Below are 15,091 nucleotides of genomic sequence, written 5' to 3'. Positions count from 1 at the left end.
GCCTTGTGGGTCAGATGAGGACTGAGTTGTGGGCTCATACACTGAGTCTAAAGTGACTGTATCTTCTTAATATCAGGAGATGTGCTGACAGCCTTCATATGAGATGTGGCATAGTTGCAAACACTCCAGAATTTTGGGGTTAAAGGGAAGCTTAGAATACAGGGGCCACTGGCCACTGGGATGAACCATCTTCCAGTCTGAAGACAGTGAGAAAAGGAAGAACAAACGGTGAATTTAAATTTTTTTTCAAATTTAGCTGAAAGAACTTTCCTTTATTCTGAGATTATAGCCTTCCTACTGTTTTTGATGTTAATATAATCTTTTATGAGATAATAGTGATGTAGGTAGCAGTGTTTTTGTTTAGTGGGAGAACCAAGGGTCAGAGAGCTTGAGTGATTTGTCTACAGTCACCCATGGAGCTGATTACTTCCTATTAGTTTATTAGTCCCTAAACCTTCTGGGGCCTCACTCACAGAGAGAGAATCTCAAGAAGAGTCTCCATAGCAGAAGCCTCAAAAGTGTCAAGAACTGCATTCAAGTTAGAATCAACATAGGGCACATTCACATTTTTCTGCCAGTAACTGTCTTTGAGAATTTTAGACAGTGATTCTAAAAATAGATCAGTATTTAAACCAAATAACAGGCTCAGAAAATGCCAGATTTCTAATGCCTTGCTGCTTCGGGAGAGGCTCAAAGGACCTGAGGTACCAGTGGAGAGAGAGTCCTAGCGTGGGCATGTGGGGTGGGCTGCACAAAGGGAGGATGGGAAAGAGGCATTGTATCGTACACCCTGGGTGTCAGGTCTGGGTAGGTGAGAATTTAGCGGTATCAATGAGAACCCAAATGAATACTTTACAAAACCAAGAGGGGGAAAAAACTTTTGTTCCTGTGGCAGTTCCTAATTATTGCTCCCAGGTAAGCCCCACTCACTTCCCAGCCCTTCCAAAAGAACCTACACCACTGACATGAGCTTGTATGAGAGCTGCCTTCCTTACTGAATCCACCGCAGCATGCAGAGCTCAACGGCGATCAAGAAAGGACTTCAGGAACCTGACTTTCATCGTCCAGGGATTTATGAGACTCTTCTCTATTACTACAGTGACTGTGAAAAACCTCTTTTTCTGAGAAGAAAGAGATTATCATTTGGATTTCTAATTTGTACTGAGAAACCTTGAGAACCACTATTTACTATCCTCGGTAGACACAGGCTTATTTTCAAAGCTCTGGTATTCTGGTGTCCTGAAAACAAAACAAATCCACTGAGACTCATTCTAGGGCCTTGAAAAAGAGGGGGCATTTCACTCACTTTCTGCCAAACTGTCCACACTGGCGGCATGAGAAGCCCACAGCGGAAATTACTGGAGTGCTTTAACAAGGCGAAGGCTGGAGTCTGGAGTCTGGAGAGGGAGCCCCAGCAGCTCTGCCTGGCTTGTGACTTCATCAGTCTGATAATGAATCCATAATGTTTAAGGGGATTCATCCTAATTATAGTTTCAGGCTATCATCTCTTTATGGAGATATGAACCCACCAATCTACTCTAAATTAGCAATTAAAGACTGGTTATTATCCTGAAAAATTATAAGAGTGTATTCACAATCTGACAATGGATGTTTCAAAACACAGATGATGTCTAAAATTCTTGGCTATGCTATCATGGGATAGCAATTAGATGTTTATGAACAATTGTTAATTCTAATGAATGTCAAACTGACATGACTAATGAGGCTTCCGTGGGGGAAGGAGCCAAAGATACTGAGTTAAAACTGGCTCTAGTCACATATCCTACTGACAGAGCTCAACGATGGGTCACTAGGAGAGAAAGGACGCTGATGGTGTCTTCTGTATCCACTGCCTCCAAGAGTTCACTGAGGGCTTCTGTGCATACTACTTCAGTGGTTCCTGCATCTGGCTAGATTTACAAATCTGAAGATCTTTAAAAAATACAAATACAGTTACCTAGCTTCCACCCCATAGAGATTTCAGCAGAGTAGGGGCTGGGGGAATCTGGAATTCCTGGAAGCCAGGAATGTGCATTGTGAAATGACCCCAGATTCCAAAGTAATCATGCCAAGGACCAACACTTGGGAATTACTTCATTATTTCATTTCAGAGTTTGTTCCCTACAACAACTCTATGAGGTAGACAGCAGACGCAGATTAGTATTTCAATTTTATAAGTGAAGTAACCAATGATATCTTCTGCATCTCCATTTTCCCATATGTAGAACTGGAAGAAAGGGTACAACTGGCTTACCACAGTAATCAATGAACAATGAAGAATGAATATGTTGGACAGAAGATAGTCCCTCTGTACAGTAATTAAAACCCTCAAGAAAAGGGAAAAGGTGCTCTTGAGAGAAAAGCACCCAGGGACCAAGTCTGAGGGAAACCTTGGAGGCAACAGGGTCGGGGGGGGGGAGTTTTGGGGAGCACAGACCCACCTTGCTCATAGCTTCTGCGATGGCGTCGACCATGCCTCCCACCAGCCCCACTTCACTGGCGGCTTCGTTCAGCGTCACCATGATGTCATCCACAGCCTCCTTCATGAGCTGTGCGGCCTCTGTGATGGCATCGTGGGTGTGCTGCGCCTGAGAAGGGAAGTGGGGGAAGAAGATGGTGAAATGTTCCCTTAAGCAGAAACATGGTGCTCAGGCTCTTAAGAACCACTTCACTGCTTTTAAGAATAACCCGAAAAAGCAAAGTACAAAACTATATCCCCATTATGGTACATAGCAATGTATATTCTGTATTTTTCCTTTCCTTTATTAACTTTGTACATTGGTTTTAAAAATAAATAAGAATCAGAAAAACAAACAGGAAAAAGACCTCTTTATAATGCAAAAGAAAAATGAAACTGCAATATTAAGTAGCATCTTATGACATGACTAATTTTATGTTACTATGTTTGTAGTGTAGAGAATGCCACAGATTTCCAAATATACAAGTTGACATATTTGATTAAAAAATAAAAAGCTCATATAAAGGAAAAATGTGTTTACATCAAATATACTTCTCTTCAAATTCCCTTCAAAAAGGGAATTAAACTGTGCAGTTTCCTAGCACAGTTTAATTCCCTTTCTACAAGTAAAATTGCTTTATGGAAATGTAGGTACATACAGGAGACATAAATCTGTAGAAGACCAAGAGGTTTTGGAACTAAGCACATTGCCAAGAGGTTGGAGGAATGAATGAGGAAAGTCCTCCAGGAACAGACACTCTGCAGGCAAAGCCATGGGCGTTCATGAGTTCCCCTAGGTAGTACCTTGGAGATGCTTTAACTGCAGGTGTTTAACCTGTGTGTCAAGTACATAGTAGGAGCTAGATAAGTGAAGGAATGAAAAAGATGAAACAGTGATGAGTGCTAGGTTCTCTGAAAGGTGCCTCAAATGGTAGTGAGATACAGGGGCAAGAGCCAAGGTCCTGGGGTGGGAGGTGGTGGTCAGGAAAACCTTGGTTCTAGTTCTGGCTCCACTGTTAACTAGCTAAGTGGCCCTGAGCTTGGCTTCCTAAGCAAAATAGGAATTATAATAATGCTATGCAGTGGAATTCTGATGAGATTATATGGTGCAGACCCCTTATCATTTCTAACAAGAGTGGTTTAGTTGGGGTCTGTGCCTGTAACTGGGAAGTCTGACCTAATCAGGCAGTGAGCATCAGAACCGCACTGCACCTGGGCACTTCAAGTGGTGGCTGTGGGTTGCCCAGGCCAACTCTCAGGGGGAGGCAACCTTTCAAAAAGGTCCAAGAAGTCACATTTTTACTTTTGTAGATGAGAAGGTAAGGAAAACAGTGAGAAATAGTTAATGACAACTCTTTTGAGTGATTTAAATAAAAAAAAATTCCAAGAGGGTATGTGAGCCATAGGAACGAGCTGTCTGCAGTACTGAAAAGCCATGGGAACCATGAAGAGTTCTTCCAAAATGACATCTGTCAAGATGTGAACTTAGTTGATCACATATGGTATTCTTGAGGCAACAACTGTGTCAGGATGTAAATGTTAATCATTTATCATTACTACTCAAATTACTTTAGAAGAAAACAATTACTTTAGAAGAAAAAGAACTTTGAGTAGCAAACATTCCTTCATTCTACCCGACTGGTATCCACCCTTTGTTTTTCAGGCCCTCGATGGGGGCAGGGAGGCAGCCTCTCTCTAGACTTATTTCCCCTTCTCCCTGGCATGGAATCCTGGCTGCTGCCAGGCTGGCCTTCTCATAGGTCCACCCTTTCACCCTCTGTCTGCAGAGATTGGTTCTGTTCACCTCCCGTCTCCCCTTCATCCACATCCAGGCATCAGACCTGGGAGTGACTGAGCCTCAGGCCATTCGAGCCCCAGCCATTGTCTCACTGCAATGACAAGAGGGGCTCTGAATGAGAACCGTCTTGCTGAGCTCTATGAATCTGCAGGCCCACCACGGATAGGACCGAAATGATGTTTTACGTCACTACATTTTAGGATGGCTTGTTGGCTGCAATAGCTAACTGGAACAGTACCTCAGAAGGGCTCCTAACCCAGCCTTCGGGTGAGGAAGACTCTTCAGAAGAGGTGTCCAGGTTGAAGGTGAACCCTTGAGGAAGAGACCAGTTGCTGGCAGAGTTGATGGGGTGAGAGAGAAGGGGGAGCCTTCCAGGAAGAGGGCATGGCCAGGGCGAAGGTCCAGAGGTGAGAAGGAATGCGGAGAAGACAAGGTGAAACACCACATGCAAAGTGTGTGGTGCAGCGCTCCTGCCTGCCTCCTGTTCTCTCTCACCCACTACAGTTGGTCTCTCCAATAAATCGTGTGTTTCGTGCAGACAATTTACTCAGCTTCTCTTTGGAAGCATAGTGTTCACAGGAAATGAAGGGCCTGATGAAGTCACAAGGTGGGACTAAGTAACCAGTGAGACAATTTCATTTTCAAAAAAATTTTTACAAGGATAACCTTCACAGGCTGTTGGTGCCAAGTTCTCCTCTGGAGAGGCTCATTTAGAAATAAATGAAACCATCTGTTTTAATGATGTGAAACAGCCACGAGTGGCAGAGCTCAGGGCAGAGACAAGGCTTGGGGGAAGTCAGAACAGGACTGGCCCTCCCTCCCCAACCCTGAGCCACCGACTGGGCTTCCTCAGCTGTGATGACACGCTGTAGCTCTCCGGCCTGGACCAAGAACATGTGACAACATTCATGATGATGCTGGCAAGATGCCAAAGGTTCACATGTACTTTATACATTGCAAGACCCAACCTACACGGGCCCAATACAACGTTTACATCAGTTTTAAAATCTATGCTCTTGTTATCTTGGGTTCAGTATTTTAGCATTTTACAAGAACAACAATAAATGTCAAACCACGTAACAGCAGCAATGGCAAAGACAGCCACTAGCATGTAAGAGGGACTCCTCAGTGTTGGGCACTGTGCTGACTGCTGCTGTGCTCACCTCCTTCAACCCCCACAGCCCAGTGGAAGGGAAGAACCCTCTGACAGTCATACTGTGGAAACAGGAGCTTATGTCCTCCAGTTTAGAGACCTGGTGGATGACAACAGCCACTGGCCAGCTGGCCATCTGCTGAACTTACACATTACCGGTCAAAAGGAAAATGAGCATATGGCTAGATCGGATCAAAGTTTTCAGCACTACTGGAAAAAATAAACCTTAATGTAGGGAATATGCAACCTCCAAGAGGGAGGTTTCAGTCAGTCCCCCAATCAGGTAACTTTTTAAACAAGGCAAAGCCACCCAGGTGCTACATGGCAAGGGCAAGGGGCCTCAGGACCTGCTACCAAGCTGAGAAGCTGGCTGGGTCACCCTCACTCAGAGCCCTCCCTGCAGGCCAGCATCAACCTGGCCTTCGCTCTCTCAGGTCTGTCTTCCATGTGGGCTCTACACTTGCCCACGAATTTATTGCCAGTTTACAGTTTCCAAATTTGCTCCTTAGAGCTCCCCAGGGCCCAGCCTGCATATGTCTTCCAACTCCTGGTAGCTGGCCATCAGATGAGCCTCGACCCTGGTGGTGAACAGTAAAATATGTGGCTGGTCTTTGTCCAAGGTTCCTCAGGGGGAGCCCTATAAGCTTGTAGCGTTTCCTGGGCAATTAGGAGGGGCTCTGTCATTCATGGTGGGCCCCTCAGACCATACATTGGTTTATGCTATCCAGGTGACTCGTGGTGGCCCCTGAGTAGTTTTAAGACGGGGCCTGGCCATGTTGGAAAGACCAACCATGTGATTAGAGGGCTGGGGCTTTGAGCAACACAATAGTAGCCTGACCTCCGTCTGACCTCTAGGGAGATGAGAGGGCTAGAGATTGAGTCATTGGTCACATGACTGAACTCAATCCGTGGAACCTGAGTAGCAAAATTCCAGTAAAAACTCTGGACGGTGAAGGCAGAGACAGCTTCCCCGGCTGGTGATACATAGCCTTGTGCTGGGGGGTGACAGCCCAGGGTCAGGAAGCTCCGTGTCTGGGACCCTCCCAGCTCACATCCTCTTTGTCTCTTCTTTTGGCTGGCTTTTATCCTTACAATAAAACTACAGTTGTAAGCAGAGCGATTTCCTTAATTCTTGGAATCATTCTAGCAGATGATAGAACCTAAGGGGTAGTGGGAACTCCTGGGTCAGCATGAGGGTGGCTGTGGCTGAACTGGGGGCAGTCTAGTTGGAACCTGTGCCTCTGGCCTGGGAAGTCTGACCTAATGCCAGGGAGTTAGCATCAAAATCACATTGCACCCAGGCACAGGGTCCACCAGGCAGTGGTCATGGCTGCCCTGACTCTCCCTGGGGACAGATGACCCTTCCAAAGGCCCAAGAAACTGCATCTTTACTTAGGTAGATGAGAAGGTAAGAAAGCCACAGAGAGATGGTAAATAACTCTTTTGAGTGATTAAATGAAAGAAGAAATCTAAGAGGTGGCTGTGTGAGCCACAGGAGATTGACCCTGTCTGCCACAGGATCAAAAAGCCACAGGAATCAGAAACTTGAGTGAACATGTGTACTGTGTGGTCACTGCATTCAAAATGACTGAGCAGAACAATGAATCTGCATCAAATTTTGCATTGAGCTTGAACATTCCTCTGCAAAAACTGTATGGGTGATTCAAAAGGCCGCAGGTGTGGGCAACTGGTGATTGGCAGCTTCATCATGACAGCGTGCCCGCTCATGCATCATGTTTCATGCAGAGTTTTTTGACCAAATATCAAATCACCCAGGTGACTCAGCCCCCCTACAGCCCACATTTGGTGCCCTGTAACTTCAGACCCTTCCAAAACTCAAATCACCTTTGGAAGGGAAGAGATTTCAGACCATCAGTGAGGTTCAGGAAAATATGATGGGGCAGCTGATGGTGATTGGGAGAGCTGTGTGAGGTCCCAAGGTGCCTCCTTTGAAGGGGACTGAGACGTCATTATACAATGCACAATATTTCTTGTATCTTTGTATCTTCTTCAGTAAATGCTTCTATTTGTCCTATTACAAGGCTGGATACCTTCTGGACAGACCTTGTATAACACATATAACATACAAAATATGTGCCGACTGACTGTTTATGTTGTTGATAAGGCTTTCGGTCAATAGTAGATGGTTAGTAGTTAAGATTTTGGGGAGTCAACAGTTACACGTAGATTTTTGACTGTGCATGGGGTCACTGCCTCTAACCGCTACGTATTTTAAGGGTCAGCTATACACATTGGGGGAGAAGAGAAAGCTGCTTGCCCAGTGTCTGCTCCCCCATAAGGTCCCAGGAAGGTGTCAGCAGCACATTTCAGGGCAGCAGCAGTAAATCACAAAACTGCTCACTGGATTCTCTGGGAAACGTGAAGGGCACTTTCTCCACACAGAAGCACCAAAACCTACAAAAACACACCCTTGTCCTTCGCTGTCCCAGAAATAAGTTACTGTCCCATTGGCTCATGCTGAGGAATTCTCTAAGAAAGGCCTGCTTTCCTTCAGTCTGCCTGTTTAAGTTTTAAAGATCCTTAAAGGGTGGGCTTCGAGTCCCTTCTGTGAAGCCTCCTCCGATTCCTGCAGGCCTCACCCGGGGCCGGCCCCTCTTACACCAAGGGCAAACCTCATCCTGATCACACAGCCACAGCCAGTCCAAATCACACACTCGGGCTGGCAGCGCACACTCCTTCTAGACGCCCAAGGACACAGTGGCCGGGGCTCTCGATTCAGGCTTCACCGACACACAGCGATCTGGAAAGTGGAGCCAGCAGGTGGCCCAGCAATGAACTTGGTATTTTACATTCTTGTTGCTGCTGCATGGCAGAAAAACCTAGAATGCCGTTCTTTTCTGGAAACATGTCTGAAGTCTGCTTCCAAGGGAGCCTGATTTCTTCATTCCAGCGCTGCAACTACAAAGCCCTGCGCGGCACGCACAGACATCACAGGAGCATGGAGAGTAGAGCTTCGGGGGGCAGATCTCCACTTCGGTAGAGGGAAGAGACAGCTGGTAACTGAACCACCCAATGATGGATAGACTGTGTATTTGCTGAGTGTGCAGGCAGAGCTGGAGGGGCCCTTCAAAGAGAATCTAGGAGGGAACTTGGTGGGGTGGGGGTGAGGGCAGACAGGGCCCAGTGGGGTGAGGGTGAGGCTACATGGGACTCGTTAACGCCAGGCTCTGGGGCAACCGCTTTTTAAAAAACACATAATGCATCGGGCTCATTATCTCATTTAATCTCTACAACTACCCCAGAGAGACATTCATTATTAACTCCATTGTTTAGATGAGGAAACAAAGAAATGAAGTAATTTGCTAGTAAGAGGGAGAGCTGAGATTTGAATCCAAGTGTCTCAGATCCCAAAGCTGGTGCTATTTTTCACCAGATCAAAGCTATTGATAACTATTTAACCACATTTCCTGTGCAAACAGGGACACACACGACATATATAAACAGGCACATAACATACAACACACATATACATACATACATATCACCTACCACATAGCAAATAACACCTAGTAAATATCTGCTCCAAGAATGGCACCCAAAGTAATTAAGTCTGTGCTTCAGGCCTCTTAAGAAAGGGCCTAAAAGCCAACTTGTAGTGTCCAGGAGTCCTTGCAACAAGCCTGTCAGGGTTTGCAGACAGAGCACAGGCTGAATGACATCGTCAAGAGGACAGACATGAACTCCTGCTCTACCTTTACTCAGCTTAGCCCATCATGCAATGCTTTAGGTCATTCGCTGAAAACTAGTCCACCCTGGTCTCCAGCCATCATGTCCAAGCAGATGTCATTGTAAAGCTTACAGTTCAGGTTTCTTGGTATAAAAGAGAATCCCACGAGGATGTCTTTAAGATATTACATATGGAGACCTGGCAGTAAAGAGTTCCAGAGAGAAGGCAACCCAGGACTGGGCCCCGAAGGTGAGTCCTGGCTCCTCCGGTTTGGGGAGGGTGCAAAGGGATCAGCTAGCTCTGGGGCACCTATCCCTGATCTCCCACAGTCAAAAGGGTGTTCTTGTTGCTCTACTCCCTGGCTACAGCAACTAGACTTATTATTTTTTTCCAGAAAACTCAGAACAATGTGAGGGCACTGGCTGACACTTAATATTTTTAGCATTCCCATAATGAGGTTCTTCATAGTTGCCAGTTACATGAATGAAAACCTGCATAAAGAAATTCATGTTGAAGACATTATTCATGCATCCACCAGAATGGTGTCCCTACACTTTGTCATTCCCCACTGATTACTCCAAAGCCCAAACTCCTTGGTGTGGAAGAGGAGAGCTGTCACAATGTGGCCCAGTCTACCCTCTCATCCCACTGCCTCCGCACTCCGTACCTTCCACATACACCACACTGCGTGCTACTTTCTAAAGCTATCAGAATTCTTTTATAACCCTATCTATGCCTTTGTATATGCCCTTCCCTTCTCCGAGGAAGAGTCTAGCCAATCCTATGTGCTGAGTGATTTCCTTTTTTCAGATCAAGCAGCCCAATGTCCCCACTTTCCTGCAGCGTCCCTTGACCTCTCTCTAGTCTCGGCTTTGGGCAGAGCTGGCCAAGGCTCGTAGGGCGAAGGCTCAGTCCTGGCCCTGCGTCCACCCTTAGTGATCTCAGACAACTCGCCTAGGCAGTCTCAGTCTCCATTTCCACATCTGTCAATGGGAACCTTCCTACTTCAGGGCATATTTATGAAGATTAACAAGATGAGGATATAAGGTACAATCAGTGACAGTCAGCATTCAAAAACTATTAGCTCTGATACTATTTTGCAATTCTCTTACTTCAGTTTCCTCTACTGTACCATGCGACCAACTGGACATTAACAGAACACATTAAAAAGTAGATACACACCCATGGATTCCTACAGCATGTAGGTAAATATCTCCCACAGATCTTTCTAGTCAGTGTTCCCTTTAGGTTAAGATCAAACTAAGCCCTGGCCAGTGTGGCTCAGTTGGTTGGGTACTGTCACATAAACCGAAAGACCGCGGGTTCGATTCCCGATCAGGGCATGTTCCTAATTGCAGGTTCAGACCTGGCTGGGGTGCACATGGGAGGGAACCAACTGATGTTTCTCTTACACAGCGATGTTTCCTTCTCTCTCTTGAATCAGTAAATATATCCTCAGGGAGGATTAAAAAAAAGAAAATATCAGATTGATCACGAGGGGGCAGCTGCTACAAGATACAGACGAACAGCAGGAGAAGCCCCTGACCTCCTGGCCAGGTACCAGCACCCTGTGGAATCAAGGTGTGCCATGGCTTCACAAGTGACACAACCACTCCAACTCAAGTATCATCGCTGAGAGAAGGGGACCTGCTGTTGTCATCTCTGGCCACTTTTTATAGCTGGGTCACACGTTAGGCTGAAGAAATGTTCCACCTGCAAAGTGGCGAGGGGAATTTTCATCTTACACTCCTGCTCCTGAGGCAATAGCAACACAGGACACGAGTGACCTTGTATCACGGTTTGCTTTGAACCTGAGCACCAGGAATGGAAAGGACATTCACTGGGAAACAACAGAGCCGTGTTTCGTGCAAGCTGGCTGGCAACACTGAGCGGGTGCTGGCGGGTATTACAACTCCCTATTCCCATAAGACCCACAGAATATGTTTTTCTTCCCCTAGGACACCTGCCTCACATTCTGCTAGGAAAAAAAACTCCAACTTATAAATATGCATTAAATATGTATGCTTCTTGTTTTCCTCTTAAAGATCCCTGGGAAGGCCAATAGAAGATTACTTCACACCTCTGAGTGGGAAATCAAATGCCACCGACTAAGAACTGGAGGTGTTTTCCTGGAAGGATGCAATACAGAGGAACATGACGGCTTCTCAGTGGTCCTAAGTGAGTCCCCGGCATCCTGAGCTGTACCTTGGGGTTCCCTCCACCTTCTTTGGCTGCATACAGCATCTGCAAGGCAGACTCCGCGAGCGTCTTGGTCTGGTCCAGCACCGTCATCTGCTGCTGATGGTCCAGAATCTTGGAGGCGACACCTACCGCGGCTAAGATCAAGGGCTCAAAGTAGCTTGCCAGCTGCGTCACCTTTCAAGACAAAAAAGCCACAGATGCATCATGTGAACACACATGTCTGCTTTAGGGGCCCTGCTCACTGGAGGGGAGAGGCTAGGACAGGGATGGGGTGACTCCCAAGGAGAGTCAGGTCTGCTGAAGTTCATTTTTTGTCATTTTTTTCTATTACACAATGCAGTATCATGAATTATAGTCACCATGTTATACAGTGGATCCTTAGACCTTACTCATTCAGTCACTGCTCTACTGTGCTTTTGAAAGTACTTGCTGCTTCACAAACTCTTGCTTGGAACTCTTACTTCCTCTGGGGAGCTCTCTGTCTCATCTCTCATCGTGAGCTAAGTGCTAAGAAATCCTTTCTAAGATCCAGAGTTCAGAGTGAGAATTTTACAAATTTTAATTTCACAAATGGAAAAATTTTTGAAAGACTAAGAAGGAAGGGGCAGAGGAGAGGGGCAGGGGAGCAGGGCCGATGAGAAAAGAAGACTGAGAGGAAAAGACACCGGTTTTTAGGATGCTGATCCAACTGCCTTCTGCCCTGAGCATTTTGACCAAACTGTGTGGATTTGGAATAAAAACAAAAATGATTTCACAGCAGCCTGGATGTTCTGCTTACACTCCACTGAACCTAGGAGAACACAAACGCCCATCATGACAGCTCACCGCTGCTCCAGCAGAGTGCTACTGCCAGTGGGGCAGTGCCTGGGACGCGCACACATGCTCACCCAAACTCACCAGCTGGGCGCCACAGCGCCACACGGCACAGTGCTGATGGGGGCATCCCACTGCCAGCCTTTCTGCCAAATGCCTCCCCTCCACTTGCTCATCTAGTCTTCACAATTGTGGGAGGTAGTACAAGGAAGAACTGGAGGTTTAGGCAGGTGATACGATCTGCTCAGCCTCTGCTGCCGAGGCAGGGCTGACACAGGAGCCGGGTGTCCCAGTCCACGCCCGGTGTCCCAGTCTCGGCCACTACTGCACTGTCTGCTGCTTTTCATGCTCCTTCCTGTCCTGCTAAGTTGTCATATTGGATTTCAGTTTACTGTTTGGTACTTGCCTGTTGCTTTGTAAAGTGTTTAAAGTAAAGGCCCAGAAAAACACAGCAACACTCACCGACCTAGCATCCAGAACATTGCATTTTAAACTTCTACCGTATTTGCTTCAGGTATCATAATCTATTCCCACTCAGATAAAACGCAAAGATTACAGTATTCCGTTCCAGCTCCTCATTTTGTGTGACGATTGCTAATGGCCCAGTTATTTCCATCAAGCATATTTAAGCTCCAACCCTGAGACAGCAAGTCCCCCCGTGCTTCCTCCTGTCACATGGAGGAAGAAGCGTGTGAGGGGACGTGGGTAGGAAGCCCACTTCACATGGGCGGCGGCAGTCACTAGGTGAGAAACGAAGCAGGGGTGGGAGTTAGTGGGGGCGTGGTGGTTGGGGCAACGTAGGGTTCCAAAATTTAAAGCTCCCAGTGGGACAAGGCTGTCAGCCAGCAATGAACATATTGTCTTTTTAAAAAAAATCTCTGACTCCAGTTATCTTACAGATAGATTTCAGGGCACGTGTGCGGGCCTGCTGCTGGCCCTTCTGGCAATTTGTATGAACTCTAATGGGGCTCCTCATCCTGTGAGCAGGAGCGACTGATGCTGCAGCTGATGCCAAGATGCGTGGCCTGGCTGAATGTCCGGGGCCCCCACCGCCTGCAGCCAATCCCCGGTGGCAGTCCTGCACATTTGCACTCGATTTCCTTCTCTTGCCCAGAAAGCACACCTGAGTCACCACCAAAGGGAACCGTGCACGATGGGTCACCAGGGGTCAGGGCTCAGGATGTGCCCCACATGCACTCAGAATCAAACTGTTTAATGAATTCTACTTTTACACGGTCTCCAGATTAGTTTTAGTATTTTAAAAGTACACTTCATCAATGCAACTGTAAAATGTCAAGGGTTGCTGCGCGCTGAGGATAATCAACTGCAGCTGAGCTGGCGTCCAACCTCCCCACGGAGGTCGTGTGGCTGGGGGATGGAGGGAAGTTCTGGGGTCGGAGCCGCTGCATGGGAACCCTCCCTGCCTGTTCCTCACTGGGAAACCGTGGGCAAACTGCCTCCTGTGACAAGACGTTGGTTTCCTCCTCCGTCAAATTGGAATTAATAGTGGCACTAAGCTCAATACTATAGTTAGGAGGATTAAATTAATTTACGTGAGAACACTTAGCATAATGCTTGCCACATAGTAGGCACTCAAATGCTGTGTCACATACTATTCTTCATGTATTGGGGGCAAAGGCTTTAAAAGGGACGAGCCTTCTCCTGTGTTTAGGGAGCTAACACCTTTTGTTCTCGAGAGACATGACAGGACAGGAGACGTCCTCTCCTGGGCCAGCAAGGAAGTTAAAATAACAGAGAATTCCGAGCATTCAGTACGTGATGCTGATTCGCTCAGCCCACGGTGGCAGAGAGGGTTGAATAGTGGCCCGCAGACACATGGTGGACACATGTCCATGTCCAAATCCCCGGAACCCGTAAATGTGATCTCACTGGGAAAAGGGGTCTTTGCAGGTATATTTAAGGATCTGAACATGAGATCGTCCTTGGTTACTTGAGTGGGCTCTGAATCTGGCGACAAGAACCCTACAAGAGACAGAACAGGGAAGGACAAACAGAAGAGTGGGAGACAGTGTGCCCACGGGGGCAGACATTGGCACGATGTGGTCAAGGAATGCCAGGGGCCACCAGGAGCGGGGAGAGGCGAAGAATGGTTTCTCCCCTGAAGCCCCCAGAAAGAGTCTGGCCCTGCCAACACCTTGATTCTGGTCGTCTGGCCTCCGGAACTGTGCGAGATTAAATTTCTGTTGTTTTAAGCCACCTGGTTTAATTAGTAATTAGTTAGTAATTTGTTACAGCAGCTATGGGAAAACTAATACAGGTGAGGTCTAAGAATTTGCACTCAGCATTTCCAGGTGATGCTGAAGCTAATCCAGGATGCCCCTGGGCACTGTAATGAAGCGTTGGGACCATGTGGGTATCAACTCCTTAGTCCACAACTCTTCTGGGCAGAGGTCCCTAGGCTGCCTTTGTCCAGACTCCCCTTTGGAAAGCCAGACTGGCTTAGCCAAAGGGCCAGGGGCAAATTTATGACTCAAGTGATGCGAACATGTTATTCTTTCGATGCCACCCACTGACAAGGGAATAGGTCTTTCTTACTAACAATGTATCTGCAGAGACAAGGATGTTGCTCTAGAAGTGTGAAAGTATTTTCTTATGAAATTCCTACTGGAATGATTAGTAAGTGCTGAAACAAAGCCCGGCTTCTGTGCCAAACGTTTCCCAGCAGAACACACACAGGCAGTGGCTCTAGTCCCCAGGCCGCTCCCCCAGCCCTTGCAAACCTCCTCCCACAGGGGGATGAGCCCCTTTCTTACTCTAAAGGAACTCAATACTGAGAAATAAAATTTGCCACCCTTGAAAAGGCAGAGACACTGACCATTTTAAATCTCAAAAACCTCTCCTTGCAACACTAGCAGCAAGCTTAGTAGTCCCTTAAGCTGTTCTGTAATTTAAAAAAGCAAGAATATCGATTTCCTGAAATCAATATCTACAGAGACAATTCTGGCTCCTGGATTTGAT

At 46.8% G+C, this 15,091-nt stretch overlaps 1 protein-coding gene across 10 annotated transcripts in view; it reads right to left on the bottom strand.

Moving 5' to 3' along the window:
* TLN2 (talin 2) overlaps positions 1-15,091 on the bottom strand; it is a 409,742-nt gene that overhangs the window by 61,370 nt on the left and 333,281 nt on the right. For all 10 annotated transcript variants that reach the window (XM_045822076.1, XM_045822086.1, XM_045822079.1 and 7 more), the window contains 2 exons: positions 11,303-11,473; positions 2,442-2,588 (listed from right to left, as the gene is read on the bottom strand). In XM_045822076.1, coding sequence (XP_045678032.1) covers positions 2,442-2,588; positions 11,303-11,473 — 318 coding nt within the window. The remainder of the gene's footprint in view (positions 1-2,441; positions 2,589-11,302; positions 11,474-15,091) is intronic.

Source organism: Phyllostomus hastatus, unplaced genomic scaffold (assembly GCF_019186645.2).
Source record: "Phyllostomus hastatus isolate PE091 unplaced genomic scaffold, TTU_PhHast_1.1 phas_scaffold_501, whole genome shotgun sequence".
NCBI lineage: Eukaryota > Metazoa > Chordata > Mammalia > Chiroptera > Phyllostomidae > Phyllostomus > Phyllostomus hastatus.
The sequence above is the reverse complement of the archived record's forward strand: the minus strand, read 5'-3'. Positions and strand labels throughout refer to the sequence as shown.